Below are 23,102 nucleotides of genomic sequence, written 5' to 3'. Positions count from 1 at the left end.
TTAGAGCAAGCTGGTACAGTTAGACTGAGTTACTACAGTTAGATTAGCAGAGAGTCGAACTCATTTGAGGTCTGTGTTAATAGTTCAATAAACACGTTGAACTCATTTCAGAGTCTGGAGCATCCTTTAGTTAAGACTGCATCAAGTAGCAGCCTGTGTTATCCGAAGCAGAATCACATAACACCGAGGGGGGGGGGGGGCCCCCGCGGTGGCCTGGCCTGTGATCGAGGCCCACCGATCCACATGCCAGCCTGTGCCGTGGGTGCTCTCTTTCCCTCCGCGCCGGCTGGTGTAATGGTCCACCATGGCCGGCGCGGAGAAGAACCCTCCTGCGCATGCGCCAACTCACACCGGCCAGCAGAGGCCTTTGCTGCCGGTTGGCACGGCGCCAAGCCCTTCGGCACCGGCTGGTGGGGCACCAACCCCGCCGTCGCCGGCCTAGCCCCTGACGCTGCGGAGGATTCCGCACCTTCCTGGCGGCCCGACGCTGGAGTGGTTCACGCCACTCCTCAGCGGCAGGACAACCTGACCCACCGGGTAGGGGAGAATCCCGCCCACGGTCTTTCTAGTTTATTACTGTATGTGTGTGTGATTGTCTAATATTAATTTTATGTGTGTGGAATAAAATATTATTGTATTAAGCAACTTGTGGTCATTTGTCCATCGTATACGGGTTAAATACACACTGTGGTTTAGAAGGTACAATAGTTTCATGTGATTGTTAAGTATTGTTTAAGGGGTAATTGTAAGCTATTTTCTGGTGTGATGTTAAAGATATTTTAATATTGTGTTTGTCATAAAGTTTGTTTTGAATACCATATACCTATTTTTCATGAAACCACTCTGGAGCAGAGTATCCTTTCCTCACCGTCTTACAAAATTAAAATTAAATATTGGGGTTTCTGTCCTGTGTCTGAGGTTGGGGTCTAATCTGGGATCGTAATACAGGACACATCACTGTTTACAAACATGGCCAAGGTCCGGAGCGCAAGGTGTGGATTCTGAATAAGAATCTTCAGAGAGAGACAATGATTTTAATCAATGACTTTTATTGATCAATTGGGAACATCATGGAGTTGGTCAAACCAGATTGTACAATGTTCTCTCCTTCTGCATGAAAACCGATTGAATCCCCGAACACAACCCCAAACATTGTGTTTGTTAAATTCATTTCCTCAGGTAAAGCACCCAACCCCCCCCACCCGCCCCCACACCCACCAACCCCGATGAGATCTGTGGCAGATGGAAAAGCCCCACAGTCAGAAAGCAGGAAGTCGAACACACAAATGGAGTCTCTGGATCTTTGGGAAAGGGTTCCCACAGTTTGGAGGTAGGGTGGGGGAGGAGGTCCCTCAGATCAATGGGGGGGGGGGAGGTCCCTCAGGTCAATGGGGGGGGGTCCCTCAGGTCAGGGAGGGGTCAAGGAATTGCACAGTTGGTGAGCGATGGGGTCCCCACTGTGCGGGGAGAGGAGTCCCACAGTTTTGGAGGGGTGGTTTGGTGCGAGGAGTCTCTGGATATTCAGAGATCGCTGGAAATGGATTAAGGAGGAGGGTTAGCAGGGGAGGAACTGGGTGGAGCCCCCCCCCCAACCACCACTTCACTCAATGTGCGGCCATGGTTTCCTTGATCCAGTTCACGTAATCAAAGACATCGGTATAGACGGCGTAGCTGGACGCCCGGCACGCCTCATCGTAAGAGAGGATGCCTGCCGCGTAGCTGACGCCATTCTCCTCCACCACAAAGGCAGCACCATGGTCACCCCGGCAGACATTCTCAGCCAGCGGTGAGCGTTCGGTACAGAATTGGTCGTGGCTGTCAGCGGCGATGAGTCCAGGGTGAATCTTCTCAAAGTGCTCGTGGCAGGCGGTGCTGTTGGCCACATGCAGGTTGACGTAAAGAAGGTGGGAGGTGGGAACGAAATCCACACCTGCCCCCCAGCCCGCCAGGTGGCCCACCTTACCCTCCACAGCCAGATCATGCTGCGGCAGGCAGACAGGCATGATGTGGTTGGAGAATCTGACATTCTCCTTGAGCTTGACCAGCGCAAGATCGTTGCGGTATTCCACAGCATCCCTGACTCTGTGGTGGTAGATCACCTCCTCCACGTGCACCTCGTGGCTGCTGTCGACCTCCCGGACATCCTCGATGCCGATGTAAGCTTTGATGCCAGCTTTGATGTCCTCGATGGTCCGGTTGTGGGCCTGCAGGGCGTGGGCGCTGGTCAGCACCCACTGGTGGTCAATCAACGCGCCATCGATGATCTCGCTATCAGGACCCTTCAGCAGCATACTCCAGGGTGAGGCACCATTGATCACCATCCTCCCACCTACGATTCGCTGGTGTGTCTCCAAGTGGAAGACTGGTTTGCCACATTCGACTGGAGAAAGAGAGAATAAAACAATTAACAGCATGACATTGGTCCCTGAGAGAGAGAGAGACTCCCTCTTTAACAGGGATCCCTGACGGAGAGAGAGAGAGAGAGGCTCCCTCTTTAACAGGGGTCCCTGACACACACAGAGAGAGAGAGAGAGAGACTCCCTCTTTAACAGGGATCCCTGACGAGAGAGAGAGAGACTCCCTCTTTAACAGGGATCCCTGACGGAGAGAGAAATAGAGAGAGACTCCCTCTTTAACAGGGGTCCCTGACACACAGAGAGAGAGAGAGACTTCCTCTTTAACAAGAGTCCCTGACAGAGAGAGAGAGACTCCCTCTTTAACAATAGTCCCTGACGGAGAGAGAAATAGAGAGAGACTCCCTCTTTAACAGGGGTCCCTGACACACAGAGAGAGAGAGAGACTTCCTCTTTAACAAGAGTCCCTGACAGAGAGAGAGAGACTCCCTCTTTAACAAGAGTCCCTGACGGAGAGAGAGAGACTCCCTCTTTAACAAGAGTCCCTGACGGAGAGAAAGAGTGACTCCCTCTTTAACAAGAGTCCCTGACGGAGAGAGAGAGAGACTCCCTCTTTAACAATAGTCCCTAAGGGAGAGAGAGAGAGAGAGAGAGACTCCCTCTTTAACAAGAGTCCCTGGCGGAGAGAGAGAGAGACTCCCTCTTTAACAAGAGTCCCTGACGGAGAGAGAGAGAGAGAGACTCCTTCTTTAACAAGAGTCCCTGACAGAGAGAGAGAGAGACTCCCTCTTTAACAAGAATCCCTGACAGAGAGAGAGAGACTCCCTCTTTCACAAGAGTCCCTGACGGAGACAGAGAGAGACTCCCTCTTTAACAAGAGTCCCTGACGGAGAGAAAGAAAGAGACTCCCTCTTTAACAAGAGTCCCTGACGGAGAGAGAGAGAGAGACTCCTTCAAGGTCACTGTCTGTGCGGAGTCTGCACGTCCTCCCCGTGTGTGCGTGGGTTTCCTCCGGGTGCTCCGGTTTCCTCCCACAGTCCAAAGATGTGCGGGTTAGGTGGATTGGCCATGCTAAATTGCCCGTAGTGTCCTAAAAAGTAAGGTTAGGGGGGCGTTGTTGGGTTACGGGTATAGGGTGGATACGTGGGTTTGAGTAGGGTGATCATTTGCTTGGCACAACATCGAGGGCCGAAGGGCCTGTTCTGTGCTGTACTGTTCTATGTCTATGTCTTTAACAAGAGTCCCTGAGAGAGAGAGAGAGAGAGAGACTCCCTCTTTAACAGGGGTTCCTGACGGAGAGAGAGAGACTCCCTCTTTAACAGGGGTCCCTGACAGAGAGAGAGAGAGAGAGAGACTCCCTCTGTAACAAGAGCCCCTGACAGACAGAGAGAGATAGACTCCCTCTTCAACAAGAGTCCCTGACAGAGAGAGAGAGAGAGAGAGACTCCCTCTTTAACAGGGGTCCCTGACGGAGAGAGAGAGAGACTCCCTCTTAACAGGGGTCCCTGACAGAGAGAGAGAGACACTCCCTCTTTAACAGGAGTCCCTGACGGAGAGAGAGAGGCTCCCTCTTTAACAAGTCCCTGACAGAGAGAGAGAGAGAGAGAGACTCCCTCTTTAACAAGACTCCCTGACGGAGAGAGAAATAGAGAGACTCCCTCTTTAACATGAGTCCCTGACAGAGAGAGTGAGAGAGACTCCCGCTTTAACAAGAATCCCTGACAGAGAGAGAGAGACTCCCTCTTTAACAAGTCCCTGACAGAGAGAGAGAGAGACTCCCTCTTTAACAAGTCCCTGATAGAGAGAGAGAGAGAGAGAGACTCCCTCTTTAACAAGTCCCTGACAGAGAGAAAGACTCCCTCTTTAACAAGAGCCCCTGACAGACAGAGAGAGAGAGACACCCTCTGTAACAGGGGTCACTGACGGAGAGAGAGAGAGAGACTCCCTCTGTAACAGGGGTCACTGACGGAGAGAGAGAGAGAGAGACTCCCTCTTTAACAGGGGTCCCTGACACAGAGAGAGAGAGAGAGAGAGAGAGAGACTCCCTCTTTAACAAGAGTCCCTGACGGAGAGAGAGAGAGAGAGAGAGAGAGACACCCTCTCTAACAGGGGTCCCTGACACAGAGAGAGAGAGACTACCTCTTTAACAAGAGTCCCTGACAGAGAGAGAGAGAGAGAGACTCCCTCTGTAACAAGACTCCCTGACGGAGAGAGAAATAGAGAGAGACTCAGGGCAGCAGGGTAGCATGGTGGTTAGCATAAATGCTTCACAGCTCCAGGGTCCCAGGTTCGATTCCCGGCTGGGTCACTGTCTGTGTGGAGTCTGCACGTCCTCCCCTGTGTGCGTGGGTTTCCTCCGGGTGCTCTGGTTTCCTCCCACAGTCCAAAGATGTGCGGGTTAGGTGGATTGGCCATGCTAAATTGCCCGTAGTGTCCTAATAAAAGTAAGGTTAAGGGGGGGTTGTTGGGTTACGGGTATAGGGTGGATACGTGGGTTTGAGTAGGGTGATCATGGCTCGGCACAACATTGAGGGCTGAAGGGCCTGTTCTGTGCTGTACTGTTCTATGTTCTATGTTCTAGGGGTCCCTGACACAGAGAGAGAGAGAGAGACTCCCTCTGTAACAGGGGTCCCTGACAGAGAGAAAGAGAGACTCCCTCTTTAATAGGGGTCCCTGACACAGAGAGAGAGAGAGAGAGGGAGTGACTCTCTCTTTAACAGGAGTCCCTGACAGAGAGTGAAACTCCCTCTTTAACAGGGGTTGCTGACGGAGAGAGAGAGAGACTCCCTCTTTAACAGGGGTCCCTGACAGAGAGAGTGATTCTCTCTTTAACAGGAGTCCCTGACTGACAGAGAGTGAATCTCCCTCTTTAACAGGGGTTGCTGACGGAGAGAGAGAGAGACTCCCTCTTTAATAGGGGTTCCTAATGGAGGGAGACAACTTCTCTGTCCTCACTCAACAGGATTTGATAAAATTTGCACCATTACCTGGCTCACATGTAGGAACTTCATAATCAAGGTCTGTATTTCTCCATTTCCCATCGATGGTGCACACATACACTCCTGCAGAACATATCAAATATAGGTTAGAACACAGCACTGCAAACTTTCATACCCCTGTCCCATTTCCACAGATTCCTTCCAGAGCTCACCACCCACTTACACTCAGTACTGACCCTCTGACAGTGCGGCACTCCCTCAGTACTGACCCTCTGACAGTGCGGTGCTCGCTCAGTGCTGACCCTCTGACAGTGCAGCACTCCCTCAGTACTGACCCTCTGACAGTGCGGTGCTCGCTCAGTGCTGACCCTCTGACAGTGCGGCACTCCCTCAGTACTGACCCTCTGACAGTGTCACACTCCCTCAGTACTGACTCTCTGACAGTGCAGCACTTCCTCAGTACTGACCCCCCGACAGTGCAGCACTCCCTCAGTACTGACCCTCTGACAGTGCAGCACTCCCTCAGTACTGACCCTCTGACAGTGCGGCACTCCCTCAGTACTGACCCTCTGACAGTGCAGCACTCCCTCGGTACTGACCCTCTGACAGTGCAGCACTCCCTCAGTACTGACCCTCCGACAGTGCGGCGTTCCCTCAGTACTGACCCTCTGACAGTCCAGTGGTCCCTCAGTACTGACCCTCTGACAGTGCGGCACTCCCTCAGTACTGACCCTCTGACGGTGCGGCGCTCCCTCAGTACTGACCCTCTGACAGTGCGGCACTCCCTCAGTACTGACCCTCCAACAGCGTGACGCTCCCTCCGACAGTGTGGTTCTCCCTTAGTAAGGACCCTCTGAGTACGGCATTCCCTCAATACTGACGCTCCAACAGTGCGGCACTCCCTCAGTACGGACCCTCCGACAGAGCGGCACTCCCTCAGTACTGACCCTCTGACAGTGCAGCGCTCCCTCAGTACTGACCCTCCAGCAGTGCAGCACTCCCTCAGTACTGACCCTCTGACAGTGCGGCGCTCCCTCAGTACTGACCCTCTGACAGTGCGGCGCTCCCTTAGTACTGACCCTCCGACAGTGCAGCACTCCCTCAGTACTGACCCTCCGACAGTGCGGCACTACCTCAGTACTGACCCTCCAATAGTGTGGCGCCCCCTCAGTACAGACCCTGTAGTAGTGCAACACCCCCTGAGAACTGACCCTCCAGCAGTGCAGCACTCCATCAGTCCGGACCCTCAGACAGCACGGGCTCCCTCAGTACTGACCCTTCCCCCCCCCCCCCCCCCCCCCCCCCCCCGCCGTCCGCCCCGCAGCACCGCTTGAACACTGATTTGAAAACGCACCTTCATCGCTGAAGTCTCTCTCGTGATAGTTAGCGTCACAGGTATATTTGATCGCAGACAGGTATGAGGTTGTCCCGTGTGTTGTTACATATTCAAAGTGTCCATGGTCTACATGCTTCGGAACTGGACAGGAAACTGAGAGACAGAATTGTTATCTGATTAGAAGGGCCTTCTGACACGCGAGTCAGGAGCACGGGTAAGGCCGCTCCACCCCTCGAGCTCTGCTCACCCATTCAATAAGACCGTGTCTGATCTGATTGTAACCTCAACCTCGCGTTTCCTCCGACACCACCCAATAACCTTCCATCCCCCCCACCTGATAACCTTCCATCCCCCCCACCCAATAACCTTCCACTCCCCCACCCAATAACCTTCCACCCCCCCACCCAATAACCTTCCATCCCCCCCACCCAATAACCTTCCACCCCCCCACCCAATAACCTTCCATCCCCCCCACCCAATAACCTTCCACCCGCCCCACTCGATAACCTTCCATCCCCCCCACCGGATACCCAATAACCTTCCACCACCCCTCCCCCCCCCACCGATAACCGATAACCTTCCAACTCGCCCCCCCCCCCCCCCCCTCCACCGGATAACCTTCCACCCCCCACTCCCTCCCTTGTAGAGCAGCTCTGCCTTAAATATATTCACAGATTCTGCCCGATTCTGCCACAGATTCTGCCACAGAATCCCGAAGACTCGGAACCCTCTCAGAGAACTTCTCCACATCTTCAGCTTACATGGACGACCTCTTACTTTTAAACAGTGACCCCCAAATTCTAGATTCTTCACAAGAGGACACACCCTCTCAGGATCGTGTATCTTACAGTCTTACCCTTCTAAGCTCCAGCGATACATAATAATAATCTTTATTAGTGTCACAAGTAGGCTTACATTAACACTGCAATGACATTGCCGTGAAACAAATCTTAACTCTTCATCAGACAACTCACCCATTCCTGGTGTTAATCCCGTAAACCTTCTCTGAACTGCTTCACGACACATTTACTTCATTCCTTAATTAAGGAGGCCAGAACTGGGCATAATACTTCAAGATGTGGTCTAACCAAGGGACAGGGAGACCAGGGCCGTGATTCTCCGGGCCCCCGCGCTGAAATCGCGCTCAGCGCAGGGCGGAGAACGGGGCGTCGGACCCGCAACCTCTTTGCGAGATTCTCCGCGTGTGCGCGGCCGACGCGCCGCCAGTCAGGAACGTTGAAAGAGGCCCCTGCGGTGATTCTCCACGGTCGACAGGCTGAGTTCCCACTGGCGTGGTTCTCATATGGTTCCACCCGGCAGGAGGTCAGCGTCGCGGCTGCAGTGGCCGTCCTGGTGGGCGGCATGGGGTTCAGTCTCCGGGGGGGGGGGGGGGGGGGGGGGGCCTCCATGACGGCCAGATCTGCGATCGATCTCTGGGGCGGACCCTACCTACTGCGGCGGCCCGCCGTGTGGGTCCGCCATGTTTCGCGGGGCCGGTGTCACAGGCAGCCACCACATTCATGCATGGACCCACGGCCGAATGTGCAGGTCCCCGTATCGGCAGCGGGGGCTGCGTGGCGCACGCCGGAGCCCTGCAAGCCTCCATAAAAACGGAGTATTATGCTGGACTTTTTAGAAAAAAGTCCAGAGTGATTCGCGCCCCTTTTCTGGTGGGCCTGGGGACATAGCCATAAGACCATCAGACATAGGAGCAGAATTAGGCCACTCGGCCCATCGAGTCTACTCCACCATTCAATCATGGCTGATATTTTCTCATCCCCATTCTCCTACCTTTTCCCCATAACCCCTGAACCCTTATTAATCATGAACCTATCTATCTCTGTCTTGAAGAACACTCAGTGATTTGGCCTCCACAGCCTTCTGCGGCAAAGAGTTCCACAGATTCACCACCCTCTGGCTGAAGAAATTTCTCCTCATCTCTGTTTTAAAGGATCGTCCCTTTAGTCTGAGATGGTGTCCTCTGGTTCTAGTTTTTCCTACAAGTGGAAACATCCTCTTCACGCCCACTCTATCGAGGCCACGCAGTATCTTGTAAGTTCAATAAGATCCCCTCTCATCCTTCTAAACTCCAACGAGTACAGACCCAGAGTCCTCAAACATTCCGCATATGACAAGTTCTTCATTCCAGGGATCATTCTTGTGAACCTCCTCTGGACCCTTTCCAAGACCAGCAGATCCTTCCTTAGATACAGGGCCCAAAACTGCTCACAATACTCCAAATGGGGTCTGACCAGAGCCTTATTCAGCCTCAGAAGTACATCCCTGCTCTTCTTTCTCTCCCTCTTGACAGGATCGCTAAGATTGCATTTGTCTGCTTAACTGCCGACTGAACCTGCACATTAACCTTAAGAGAATTGTGAACAAGGGCCGGGATTCTCCCCTACCCGGCGGGGCGGGGGTTCTGGCGTACCGGAGTGGCGAGAACCACTCCGGCGTCGGGCCTCCCCAAAGGTGCGGAATTCTCCGCACCTTTAGGGGCTATGCCCGCGCCGGAGTGGTTGGCGCCCCGCCAGCCAGCGCGAACGGCCTTTGGCGCCCTGCCAGCCGGCGCGAACGGCTGGCCGAAAGGCCTTCCGCGCATGCCCCGGAGCGTCAGCGGCCGCTGACATCACCCCGGCGCATCTGCGGGGGAGGGGGTCTCTTCCGCCTCCGCCATGGTGGAGGCCATGGCGACGGCGGAAGAAGAAGAATGCCCCCACGGCACAGGCCCGCCCGCCGATCGGTGGGCCCCATCGCGGGCCAAGCCACCGTGGGGGCAACCCCCCGGGGTCAAATCGGCCCGCGTCCCCCCCCCCCCCCCCCCCGGGTCCCGCTCCCGCCGCCTGCTCCCGCCGGCACCAGAGGTGCTCTGATTCCCGCCGGCGGAAACGGCCTGTCAGCGGCGGGACTTCGGCCCATCGCGGGCCGGAGAATCGCCGCGGGGGGACCGGCGCGGCGTGATTCCCTCCCCCGCCGATTCCCGGGTGGTGGAGAATTCTGGCCACAGTGGGGGGCGTGATTTACGCTGGCCCGGGCGATTCTTCGATCCTGCGGGGGTCGGAGAATACCGCCCAAGTATTTCCAAGTCCCTTTGTGCTTTTGATTTCCTGAGCATTACCCCATTTAGAAAATAGTCTCTGCCTAAATTCCTCCTTCCAAAGTGCATAACCTCACACTTTTCCACATTGTATTTCATTTGCCACTTCATTGCCCACCCTCTCAGCCTGTCCAAATCCTTCTGCAGCCCCCTTGCTTCCTTAATACTACCTGCCCCTCTACAGATCTTTGTGTCATCTGCAAACTTAGCAACAGTGCCTTCAGTTCCTTCCTCCAGATCATTAATGTACATTGTGAAAAGTTGTGGTCTGAGCACAGACCCCTGAGGCACACCACTAGTCACCAGCAACATCCTGAAAAAGACCCCTTTGTCACCACTCTCTGCCTTCTGCCAGTCAGCCAATCCTCTATCCATGCCAGGATCTTACCCTTAACACTATGGGCTCTTACTCTGCGGCATTATTGCAGAATCCCGGCCCAGAACTATATACAGTGCTCTAATTGTGGCCCAACCGAGGGATCAGGAGACCATAACTGTGCATGGTATAACTGAGGGATATAACTGGTAGTCTCTACCAGAACTGTGCACAGTGCTCCGTGCGTGGTCTAACTGAGGATATGGAGACCACAACTGCATGGTGCTTCGAATGAGGTCCCACTGAGGGATATGGAGACCAGAACTGTGTGTGCTGCTACGAGTGTGGTCTAACCGAGGGATACAGGAACTCGAACTGTGCACGGTGCTCCGAGTATGTTCTAATTGAGAGACACAGAGACCGGAATTGTGCACAGTGCTCCGAGTGTAATCTAACCAAGGGACAGGGAGACCGGAATGGTGCACAGTGTTCCGACTGGGGTTCAATGGAGGGATACAGAGACCGGAACTGTGCACGGTGCTCCAAGTGTGTTCTACTTGAGGGGTACAGAGACCGGAATTGTGCAGTTTTCCGAGTGTGGTCTAAAGAAGGGACTGGGAGACCAGGATGGTGCACAGTGCTCCGTGTGTGGTTTAACTGAGGATACGGAGACCAGAACTGTGCACAGTGCTCTGGGTGTGGTCTAACTGAGGAATATGGAGACCAGAACTGTGCAAGGTGCTCTGAGAGTGTTCTAACCGAGGATATGGAGACCAGAACTGTGCACAGTGCTCCGAGTGTGGTCTAACCGAGTGATAGGAGACCAAAGCTGTGCATGGTGCTCCAAATGTGGTCGAACCGAGGGATACTGAGAGCAGAACTGTGCACGGTGCTCCGAGTGTGGTCTAACGGAGGGATAGGGAGACCAGAACTGTGCGCAGAGCTACATGTGTGGTATAACAGAGGGATATGGAAGTTGGAACTGTGCGTTAGGAGGTTGGTTCATCACTTACCTTTATGACACGCTGGAAGCGCATATTTCAGTTTTGCATTTTTCCACTTGTTATGTTCTGTGCAGATGTAAACAGCTGGAGCCAGAGGGGGAGAGAGCAGTGTTGAGACACAATCCCACACAGTCAGATCAACCCCTCTCACACCCCACAACACCTCCATTACCCCAGCTTTCCAAAATGCCCCTTCCATCTCTAGTGCACCTCCCCAGCACATCGGTCACCCCCCAGTGCCTCATGACAAGTGGATTGGACTTGGTTGATCGGCAACGGAGGCCCTCACATGCCTGCCTTCATCTCCTCCCCAGACAGGACTGCTGAGGGGGCATTTCTTGAGAGATGGTGGGGGTGAGGGATACGGGGAGACAGTGGAGAGTGAGGGATATGGGGAGATGGTGGGGAGTGAGGGATATGGGGAGATGGTGGGGAGTGAGGGAATTGGGGACATGGTGGGGAGTGAGGGATTTGGGGAGATGGTGGGGAGTGAGGGATTTGGGGAGACAGTGGAGAGTGAGGGATTTGGGGAGATGGTGGGGAGTGAGGGATATGGGGAGATGGTGGGGAGTGAGGGATTTGGGGAGACAGTGGAGAGTGAGGGATTTGGGGAGATGGTGGGGAGTGAGGGAATTGGGGACATGGTGGGGAGTGAGGGATTTGGGGAGTGAGGGATTTGGGGAGATGGTGGGGAGTGAGGGATTTGGGGAGATGGTGGAGAATGAGGGATTTGGGGAGATGGTGGGGAGTGAGGGATCTGGGGAGACGGTGGAAAGTGAGGGATTTGGGGAGATGGTGGGGGTGAGGGATACGGGGAGACGGTGGGGAGTGAGGGATTTGGGGAGATGGTGGGGAGTGAGGGATTTGGGGAGACGGTGGGGAGTGAGGGATACAGAGAGACGGCGGAGTGTGGGAAATACGGGGAGACGGTGGGAGTGAGGGATACAGTGGGAAGTGAGGGATAGGGGAGAGGGTAGTGAGTGAGGGATAGAATACAATTCGTACAGTGCCAAAGGAGGTCATTCAGCTCATCAAGTCTGCGCCGACCCTCTGAAAGAGCGCCCTGCCAAGGCCCACTCTCCCACCCTATCCATGTAACCCAATCTAACCAGTTCATCTTTGGACACTGGGGGGCAATTTAGCATGGCCAATCCACCTAACCTGCACATTAATGGTTTATGGGTGGAAACCAAGAGCACCTGGAGGAAACCAATGCAGACACGGGGAGAAAGTGCAAACTCCACACAGTTATCCAAAATTGGAATTGTACCTGGATCCTTGGTGCTGTGAGGCAGCACTGTTATAGTGGGAGTGCGGAATATGGGAAGATGGTGGGGGATACAAGGAGATAGTGGGAGTGAGAGAAACTGGAGATGGTGGAGAGTGAGGGATTCAGGGAGACGGTGGGGGTTGAGGAATACGGAGAGCATGTGGGGAGTGAGGAATCTGGAGGAAAGGTGGAGAGTCAAAGACAGATTGTGGCACTGAGAGATTAAGGAGATAGTTGAAGTGAGAGATACATGGAGATAGTGGGAGTGAGGGATACGGGGAGATGGTAAGAGTGAGCGATAAGGGAGACGATGGGAGTGAGGGATATTGGTAAAAGATGGAAAGTTGGGGTGGAGGAAGATGATGGGAGTGAGGGGGAGGATGGGAATTGTGGTAATGCGGGAGGGAGAGGGAATGGTGAAAGTGAGAGGAGGGATGGGAATAAGGGAGAGATAGAGTGACAGTCAGGTAGCGGGTAGGGAGGATAGGACCCACAGCCTGGGAATTACAACCCTAAACTTGAAGCAAATCACTCCCAAACCCAGTGTGAAAATAACCACTCTTTCCCAACACAGCAAGTTTATTCATCAACCCATACTCAAGGAATAACACTAGACTCAAAGTATTCTGTTCCCTGGTTGGACCCTCAATAGTATGGAACAGAAATCTATCTTTTCCTTAATTTGAATAGTGTGACTGACATGCAACCCCTGAAATTTGGCTTGCCCATTCTACATGAAGCTCCTTTTCCTGCGCGAGTGTTGTATATGCAGTATCATAACCTTTTTATCAGGGCATACATTGCAGCTTCTTGCCCCGTAAACCCCCCCCCCCTTATCCGCTGCTGCCTAAAAGTCAAAGTCCCCCACCTCACCAGCCACTCCCTCCTAGGCAAACCCGGCAAATATTTTGGTCTGACACTTGGTCACCTTGCAACCATCTCTTGGGCAGGAACTGATTTTTTTTTAAATCCCCAGAATTCATTCAAATTTCGGCGACCGCTTTGCGGATTCGCTGTCCCTGATATAAGCTGGGTCACCAACGTCCTCCAACTTCAGGCGACCACCTGCCCTCAACCTATTTGGCGCAACATTAACAATGGGAGAACCAATTTTATTTTGAAAATTTCTCATTTTCATTCACTTTTGATCCTTTGCACTGCACTACAGCAGAACCTACCTTCCTCAGGATCATCGATGTGGTAGACTGGGGCATCGCAAACATACTTGATAACGGAGAGATAGGTGTCTTCATCGTGATGGGACAAGTATTCAAAGTGCCCATGACTTATGTTTGCAGGAACACCACAGTGAACTATATTGGGAAGATGAGAAAGAGCATTGGATGAGACTGAGACCATAACTGGACGGAATTCCTCAAAGCTCCCTCTGACAGTGCAGCACCCATTCAGTATTGACCCTCCGACAGTGGCATCCCTCAGTACTGACACTCCAACAGTGCGGCACTCCCTCAGTACTGACCCTCTGACAGTGCAGCCTTCCCTCAGTACTGACCCTCTGATAGTGCAGCACTCCTTCAGTACTGACACTCTGACACTGCGGCACACTCTCAGTACTGACCCTCACCAAAATACCACTGTTCATTACTTTCACTTCATAGCTCTCCTCATGGCTGAGGGTGACAACGATTGTAAAAACACTCACCATCTTTGTGAGAAGCATCCTCGACATGGTGATCCTCTGGTTGGAACAATGATTAGAAAAAGATAAAATTAGAATGTATTCCAGGGTCAACAATATCCTGCTCATCTGTTCAGCACTGACCCTCCAACAGTGCGGCACTCCCTCAGTACTGACTCTCTGACAGTGCGGCACTCCCTCAGTACTGACCCTCCCACAGTGCGGCACTCCCTCGGTACTGACCCTCTAACAGTGCGGCATTCCGTCAGTACTGACCCTCTGACACGGCGGAACTCCCTCAGCACTGACTCTGACACTGCGGCAGTCCCTCAGTACTGACCCTCTGACAATGCGGCAGTCCCTCAGTACTGACCCTCTGACAGTGTGGCGCTCCCTCAGTACTGACCCTCTGACACTGCGGCACTCCCTCAGTACTGACCCTCTGACAGTGCGCCGCTCGCTCAGTACTGACCCTCTGACAGTGCGGCACTCCCTCAGTACTGACCCTCTGATAGTGCAGCGCTCCCTCAGTACTGACCCTCCGAAGTGCGTCACACTCTCAGTCCTGACCCTCACCAAAATACCACTGTTCATTACTTTCACTTCATAGCTCTCCACATGGCTGAGGGTGACAACGATTGTAAAAACACTCACCATCTTTGTGAGAAGCATCCTCGACATGGTGATCCTCTGGTTGGAACAATGATTAGAAAAAGATAAAATTAGAATGTATACCAGGGTCAACAATATCCTGCTCATCTGTTCAGCACTGACCCTCCAACAGTGCGGCACTCCCTCAGTACTGAAACTCTGACAGTGCGGCATTCCCTCAGTACTGACCCTCTGACACTGCGGCACTCCCTCAGTACTGACCCTCTGACAATGCGGCATTCCGTCAGTACTGACCCTCTGACACTTTGGCACTCCCTCAGTACTGACCCTCTGACAGTGTGGCGCTCCCTCAGTACTGACCCTCCGACAGTGCGGCACTCCCTCCGTACTGACCCTGTGACAGTGCGGCACTCCCTCAGTACTGACCCTCTGACAGTGCAGCTCTCTCAGTACTGACCCTCTGACAGTGCAGCTCTCTCTCAGTACTGACCCTCTGACAGTGCAGCGCTCCCTCAGTACTGACCCTCTGACAGTGCAGCACTCCCTCAGTACTGACCCTCTGACAGTGCAGCACTCCCTCAGTACTGACCCTCTGACAGTGCAGCACTCCCTCAGTACTGACCCTCTGACAGTGCAGCACTCCTTCAGTACTGACCCTCTGACAGTGCGGCGCTCCCTCAGTACTGACCCTCTGACAGTGCGGCACTCCTTCAGTACTGACCCTCAGTGCGGTGCTCCCTCAGTACTGACCCTCTGACAGTACAGCGCTCTCTCAGTACTGATTGTCTGGCAGTGCAGCACTCCTTCAGTGCGGACCCTCCGACAGTGCGGCATTCCTTCAGTACTAACCCTCCGTCAGTGCGGCACTCCTTCAGTACTGACACTACGACAGTGCGGCACTCCCTCGGTACTGACCCTCTGACAGTGCGGCGCTCCCTCAGTACTGACCCTCTGACAGTCTGGCACTCCAACAGTACTGACCCTCCGACAGTGCGGCACTCCTTCAGTACTGAACCTCTGACAGTGCAGCACTCCCTCAGTACTGACCCTCTGACTGTCCGGCACTCCAACAGTACTTAACCTCTGACAGTGCAGCACTCCCTCAGTACTGACCCTCTGACAGTGCAGCACTCCCTCAGTACTGACCCTCTGACAATCCGGCACTCCAACAGTACTGACCCTCCGACAGTGCGGCACTCCTTCAGTACTGAACCTCTGACAGTGCAGCACTCCCTCAGTACTGACCCTCTGACAGTGTGGCATTCCCTCAGTACTGACTCCCTGACAGTGCAGCTCTCCCTCAGTACTGACCCTCTGACAGTGCAGCTCTCCCTCAGTACTGACCCTCTGACAGTGCAGCTCTCCCTCAGTACTGACCCTCTGATAGTGTGGCGTTCCCTCAATGCTATTCCTCTGACAGTGCGGCACTCCCTCAGTACTGATACCCTGACAGTGCAGCGCTCCCTCAGTACTGACCCTCTCACAGTACGGCGCTCCCTCAGTGCTGAATCTCCGAACTGGGCATACCACACAGTTGGAAGGCCAGTACTGAGAAGGCGTTGCAAATTGGAGTGTAAGTACTGACCCTTAGTACTGACCATCCAACAATGCAGCAGTCCCTCAGTACTGGCCCTCTGACAGTCACAAATCGGAGAGTACAAAGAACAAAGAATTAAAAAAATTACAGCACAGGAACAGGCCCTTCGGCCCCCCCATCCTGCGCCGATCCAGATCCTTTATCTAAACCTGTCGCCTATTTTACAAGGATCTACTTCCCTCTGTTCCCCGCCCGTTCATGTATCTGTCTAGATGCATCTTAAATGATGCTATTGTACCCGCCTCTACCACCTCCGCTGGCAAAGCGTTCCAGGCACCCGCCACCCTCTGCGTAAAAAACTTCCCACGCACATCTCCCTTAAACTTTCCCCCTCTCACCTTGAAATCATGACCCCATGTAATTGACACCCCCACTCTTGGAAAAAGCTTGTTGCTATCCACCCTGTCCATACCTCTCATAATTTTGTGGACCTCAATCAGGTCCCCCCTCAACCTCCGTCTTTGCAACAAAAAATATTCCTGATCTACTCAACCTTTATTCATAGCTAGCACCCTCCATACCAGGCAACATCCTGGTGAACCTCCTCTGCACCCTCTCCAAGGCATCCACATCCTTCTGGTAATGTGGCGACCAGAACTGCACGTAGTATTCCAAACGTGGCCAAACCAAAGTCCGATACAACTGTAACATGACCTGCTGACTCTTGTACTCAATACCCCGTCCGAGGAAGGCAAGCATGCTGTATGCCTTCTTGACCACTCTATCAACCTGCGTTGCCACCTTCAGGACACAATGGACCTGAACTCCGAGATCTCTCTGTACATCAATTTTCGCCAGGACTCTTCCATTGACTGTATAGCCTGCTCTTGAATTGGATCTTCCAGAATGCATCACCTCGCATTTGCCTGGATTGAACTCCATTTGCCATTTCTCTGCCCAACTCTGCAATATATCTATATTTTGCTGTATTCTCTGACAGTCCCCTCGCTATCTGCAACTCCACCAATCTTAGTATCATCTGCTAACTTGCTAATCAGACCGCCTATACCTTCATCCAGATCAGTACTGACCCTCCGACAGTGCAACGCTCTCTCAGTACTGACCTTCCAACTATGCAGCATTCCCTCAGTAATGATCTTCCGGCAGTGCAACGCACCCTCAGTACTGACCCTCTGACAGTACAGTGCTCTCTCAGTACTGACCCTCTGACAGTACAGCGCTCTCTCAGTACTGATTGTCTGGCAGTGCAGCACTCCTTCAGTGCGGACCCTCCGACAGTGCGGCATTCCTTCAGTACTAACCCTCCGTCAGTGCGGCACTCCTTCAGTACTGACACTACGACAGTGCGGCACTCCCTCGGTACTGACCCTCTGACAGTGCGGCGCTCCCTCAGTACTGACCCTCTGACAGTCTGGCACTCCAACAGTACTGACCCTCCGACAGTGCGGCACTCCTTCAGTACTGAACCTCTGACAGTGCAGCACTCCCTCAGTACTGACCCTCTGACTGTCCGGCACTCCAACAGTACTTAACCTCTGACAGTGCAGCACTCCCTCAGTACTGACCCTCTGACAGTGCAGCACTCCCTCAGTACTGACCCTCTGACAATCCGGCACTCCAACAGTACTGACCCTCCGACAGTGCGGCACTCCTTCAGTACTGAACCTCTGACAGTGCAGCACTCCCTCAGTACTGACACTCCGACAGTCCAGCACTCCCTCAGTACTGATCATCTGACAGTGCGGCAGTCCTTCAGTACTGTCCCTCTGACAGTCCGACACTCCCTCAGTACGGACCCTCCGACAGTGCGGCACTCCTTCAGTACTGACCCTCTGACAGTGCGGCAGCCCTTCAGTACTGACCCTCTGACAGTGCGGCACTCCCCCAGTACTGACCCTCTGACAGTGCAGCACTCCCTCAGTCCTGACCCTCTGACAGTGCGGCACTCCCTCAGTACTGATCCTCTGACAGTGAAGCACTCCCTCAGTACTGACCCTCTGACAGTGCAGCACACACTCAGTATTGACCCTCTGACAGTGCGGCGCTCCCTCAGTACTGACCCTCTGACAGTTCGGCACTCCCTCAGTACTGACCCTCTGACAGTGCAGCGCTCCCTCAGTACTGACCCTCCGAAGTGCGTCACACTCTCAGTACTGACCCTCACCAAAATACCACTGTTCATTACTTTCACTTCATAGCTCTCCACATGGCTGAGGGTGACAACGATTGTAAAAACACTCACCATCTTTGTGAGAAGCATCCTCGACATGGTGATCCACTGGTTGGAACAATGATTAAAGGAAGATAAAATTAGAATGTATTCCAGGGTCATAGATTTCACAGTATTTACAGTACAGAAGGAGGCCATTCGGCCCATCGAGTCTGCACCGGCTCCTGGAAAGAGCACCCTACCCAAGGTTAACACCTCCACCCTATCCCCATAACCCAGTAACCCCACCCAGCATTAAGGGACACTAAGGGCAATTTATCATGGCCAATCCACCCAACCTGCACATCTTTGGACTGTGGGAGGAAACCGGAGCACCCGGAGGAAACCCACGCACACACGGGGAGGATGTGCAGACTCCACACAGACAGTGACCCAAGCTGGAATCGAACCTGGGACCCTGGAGCTGTGAAGCGATTGTGCTATCCACAATGCTACCGTGCTGCCCTTGGTCAACAATATCCTGCTCATCTGTTCAGCATTGACCTTCTAACAGCGCGGGTCTCCCTCAGTACTGAACCTCCAACAGTGCAGTGCTCCCTCAGTACTGACCCTCCGACAGTGCGGCGCTCCCTCAGTGCTGAACCTCCAACAGTGCCGCAGTCCATCAGTACGGACCCTCTGACAGTCCGTCACTCCCTCAGTACTGACCGCCTGGCAGTATGGCATTACCTAAGTGCTGAACCTCCGACAGTACGAACTCCCTCAGTACTGACATCATGGCTCTCCTGCATTATAGATTCTCCGACAATGCGGCCATCCTTCAGTACTGACCCTTCAACTTACGACTCTCCCTCAGTACTGAGCCTCCAACAGTGCGACGCTCCCTCAGTACTGACCCTGTGACAGTGCGACACTCCCTCAGTACTGACCCTCCTACAGTACAGCACACACTCAGTACTGACTCTCTGACTGTGCGACACTCCCTCAGTACTGACCCTCTGACAGTGCGGCGCTCCCTCAGTACTGACCCTCCCACAGTGCGGCACGCTCTCAGTACTGATCCTCTGACAGTGCAGCACTCCCTCAGTACTGACCCTCTGACAGTGCAGCACTCCATCTGTCATGACCCTCCAACAGTGCGGAACACTCTCAGTGCTGACTCTGGCTGTGTGACACTCTCTCAGGACTGACTATCCGACACTGCGGTGCTCCCTCAGTGCCGACCATCCGAGTGCAGCGCTGTGTCAGTACTGACCCTCCTACAGTGTGGCACGCTCTTAATACTGACTCTCTGTCCGACACTCCCTATGTACTGACCATACGGCAGTGTGGCGCTCCCTCTGTACTGACCCTGCTACAGTGCATTAAGCTCTTAATACTGACTCTCTGTCCGACACTCCCTATGTACTGACCATCCGGCAGTGTGGCGCTCCTTCTGTACCGACCCTCCGCCAGTGTGGCGCTCCCTCTGTACTGACCCTCCCACAGTGCAGCGTTTCCTCAGTACTGACCCTCCCACAGTGCAGTGCTCCCTCAGTACTGACCCTCCCACAGTGCAGTGCTCCCTCAGTACTGACCCTCCCACAGTGCAGCACTCCCTCAGTACTGACCCTCCCACAGTGCAGCGCTCCCTCAGCACTGACCCTCCCACAGTGCAGCGCTCCCTCAGTCCTGGCCCTGCCACGGTGCAGCGCTCCCTCAGTACTGACCCTCCCACAGTGCAGTGCTCCCTCAGGACTGACCCTCCCACAGTGCAGTGCTCCCTCAGTACTGACCCTCCCACAGTGCAGTGCTCCCTCAGTACTGACCCTCCCACAGTGCAGTGCTCCCTCAGTACTGACCCGCCCACAGTGCAGTGCTCCCTCAGGACTGACCCTACAACAGTGCGGTTTTCCCTTAGTCCTGACCCTCCCACAGTCCCCCTCAGTACTGACTCCGACAATGGAGCACTGCCTCAGTACTGAACCTCCAACAGTGCAGCGCTCCCTCAGTACTGACTCTCTGATATGCAGCGCTCCGTCAGCACAGACCCTCTCCCCAAGTCACTCAAAGGTTAGCCACAGGGAACTCTGTTCAGAGAAATGACTGACATTCGTAATTAATAGACTTGCCTGTATCGTTATGTGTCTTCTCAACCACAGGATGTTCGGCTAGAAGAGATGGACAAAGAGAAATATAGTAAAACAGAGTGTGCAAGCTTTTATATCCAACTATGTTTCCTCCAAAAGTGCGGCACTCCCTCAGTACTGACCCTCGGACAGTGCGGCACTCCCTCAGTACTGACCCTCCGACAGTGCAGCACTCCCTCAGTACTGACCGTCTGACAGTGCAGCACTCCCTCAGTACTGACCCTCTGACAGTGCAGTACTCCCTCAGTACTGACCCTCTGACAGTGCAGCACTCCCTCAGTACTGACCCTCTGACAGTGCGGCACTCCCTCAGTACTGACCCTCTGACAGTGCAGCACTCCCTCAGTACTGACCCTCTGACAGTGCAGCACTCCCTCAGTACTGACCCTCTGACAGTGCAGCACTCCCTCAGTACTGACCCTCTGACAGTGCAGCACTCCCTCAGTACTGACCCTCTGACAGTGCGGCACTCCCTCAGTACTTTTTTAAAATAAATTTAGATTACCCAATTATTTTTTCTGTTAAGGGGCAATTTAGCGTGGCCAATCCACCTACTCTGCACATTTTTGGGTTGTGGGGGCGAAACCCACGCAGACACGGGGAGAATGTGCAAACTCCACACGGACAGTGACCCAGAGCCGGGATCGAACCTGGGACCTCAGCGCCGTGAGGCGGTTGTGCTAACCACTAGGCCACCATGCTGCCCTGCACTCCCGCAGTACTGACCCTCGGACAGTGCAGCACTCCCTCAGAACTGACCCTCTGACAGTGCGGCACTCCCTCAGTACTGACCCTCTGACAGTGTGGCACTCCCTCGGTACTGACCCTCTGACAGTGCGGCACTCCCTCAATACTGACCCTCTGACAGTGCGGCGCACCCTCAGTACTGACCCTCTGACAGTGCGGCACTGCCTCGGTACTGATTCTCTGACAGTGTGGCACTCCCTCGATACTGACTCTCTGACACTGTGGCACTCCCTCAGTACTGACCCTCTGACAGTGTGGCACTCCCTCGATACTGACTCTCTGACACTGTGGCACTCCCTCAGTACTGACCCTCTGACAGTGCGGCGCTCTCTCAGTACTGACCCTCTGACAGTGCGGCACTCCCTCAGTACTGACCCTCTGACACTGTGGCACTCCCTCAGTATTGACCCTCGGACAGTGAGGCGCTCTCTCAATAGTGATCGTCCTACATTGTGGAGCTCTCTCATTACCGACTCTCAAACATATTTCCCCTCTGTCTCAGAGGTAGCCAACGAGGAGTTCTCGATTGCAAACACAGACTTACGTTCATGGTGGTCCTGCATTGATGCGGCGAGCAGCCAGCAGAGCAACATTGAGCGAAGTATCACACCGCTGCAGAGATAAAGGACAAAACAGATCTATCACTCAAAGATACACAATCTCTCAATCACAACAGTTACACAATGTCTTTTTTTTATAAATTTAGAGTGCCCAATTAAATTTTTTTCCAATTGGGGGCAATTTAGCCTGGCCAATTTACCTACCCTGCACATCTTTGGGTTGTGGGGGTGAGACCCACACAGACACAGGGAGAATGTGCAAACGCCAGACGGACAGTGACCCAGAGCCGGGATCGAACCCGCGTCCTCGGCGCCGTGAGACAGCAGTTACGCAACGTCTACTCTCCACATTGTCTTCCTTCCAAATATGAACCAAATACTTCCCATCAAACACTCCCAGGACAGGTACAGCATGGGGTGAGATACAGAGTAAATCTCCCTCTGCACTGTCCCCATCAAACACTCCCAGGACAGGTACAGCTTGGGTTAGAAACAGAGTAAAGCTCCCTCTACACTGTCCCCATCAAACACTCCCAGGACAGGTACAGCACGGGGTTAGATACAGAGTAAATCTCCCTCTGCACTGTCCCCATCAAACACTCCCAGGACAGGTACAGCTTGGGTTAGAAACAGAGTAAAGCTCCCTCTACACTGTCCCCATCAAACACTCCCAGGACAGGTACAGCACAGGGTTAGATACAGAGTAAATATCATCCCTGTTAGTTTGATCTGCTCACCACATGGTTGACAGTCCTCTCTCTTGGAGCCACTGGAGAATCTGGAGTTCTGCTTGGAGGAGGAGGTTGGCTTTGGGATGAGCTCGGAGCTCAGGTTGTTTGTATCTACGCCTGACCACGCTCACTAGCTGTACGGAACCGCCTTATAAAGAGCCTGTTGAAGCCTGGTAACTTTCCATCCACTGATGCTTTGCCGAGTCAGCCACTGACGTTCCTCCACCCACCCCCTGCATGTCCATGCCTACCTGTCTGGTTGCAAAGCAACCGCCTCTTATCAGTGACCTTCCCTGAACTGTGATACAGGGAGATAGTTCACCACCAACTGAGATAACACCACCGGGGGCGGATGATGACCAATGGAAGGTCAATTCCTGTGAGGTTAGCCAACAGTTTTGGTCTCGGCTGACCTCAAGCAGCCTGTAACCACTTCCAACAAGAGATAATCGAACCATCTCCCGCTTTGACATTCAATGGCATTACCATTGCTGAATCCCCCACTATCAACATCCTGGGGGTAACATTGACCAGAAACTAAATTGGGACCAGCCATGACTGTGGCTACCAGAGCAGGTCAAGGGCTGGCAATCCTGCGGAGGGTAACACACTTTGTGACTCCCCAAAGCCTGTCTACCAT

The 23,102-nt window shown here is 53.6% G+C and overlaps 1 protein-coding gene across 4 annotated transcripts; it reads right to left on the bottom strand.

Annotated features, from left to right (window-relative positions):
* Positions 1 to 1,029: 1,029 nt before the first annotated feature.
* Positions 1,030 to 22,668, bottom strand: LOC119979481 (haptoglobin-like). 4 transcript variants are annotated; one of them, XM_038821757.1, is made up of 11 exons: positions 22,469 to 22,668; positions 21,716 to 21,783; positions 20,407 to 20,445; positions 18,368 to 18,403; positions 14,610 to 14,645; positions 13,980 to 14,015; positions 13,495 to 13,629; positions 11,056 to 11,130; positions 6,648 to 6,782; positions 5,342 to 5,416; positions 1,030 to 2,380 (listed from the first exon to the last, which is right to left on the bottom strand). In XM_038821757.1, the coding sequence occupies exons 1-11, from the start codon at positions 22,471 to 22,473 to the stop codon at positions 1,605 to 1,607; spliced, it is 1,416 nt and encodes a 471-aa protein (XP_038677685.1). In that variant the 5' UTR covers positions 22,474 to 22,668; the 3' UTR covers positions 1,030 to 1,604. The 4 variants fall into 4 exon arrangements, with proteins under 4 accessions (XP_038677685.1, XP_038677687.1, XP_038677686.1 ...); XM_038821759.1 differs by lacking the exon at positions 14,610 to 14,645; XM_038821758.1 differs by lacking the exon at positions 18,368 to 18,403.
* Between the last annotated feature and the right edge of the window lie 434 nt (positions 22,669 to 23,102).

This window comes from Scyliorhinus canicula, chromosome 16 (genome assembly GCF_902713615.1).
Source record: "Scyliorhinus canicula chromosome 16, sScyCan1.1, whole genome shotgun sequence".
NCBI lineage: Eukaryota > Metazoa > Chordata > Chondrichthyes > Carcharhiniformes > Scyliorhinidae > Scyliorhinus > Scyliorhinus canicula.
Note: the sequence above shows the minus strand (reverse complement) of the source record. Positions and strands in the feature narration are given on the sequence as shown.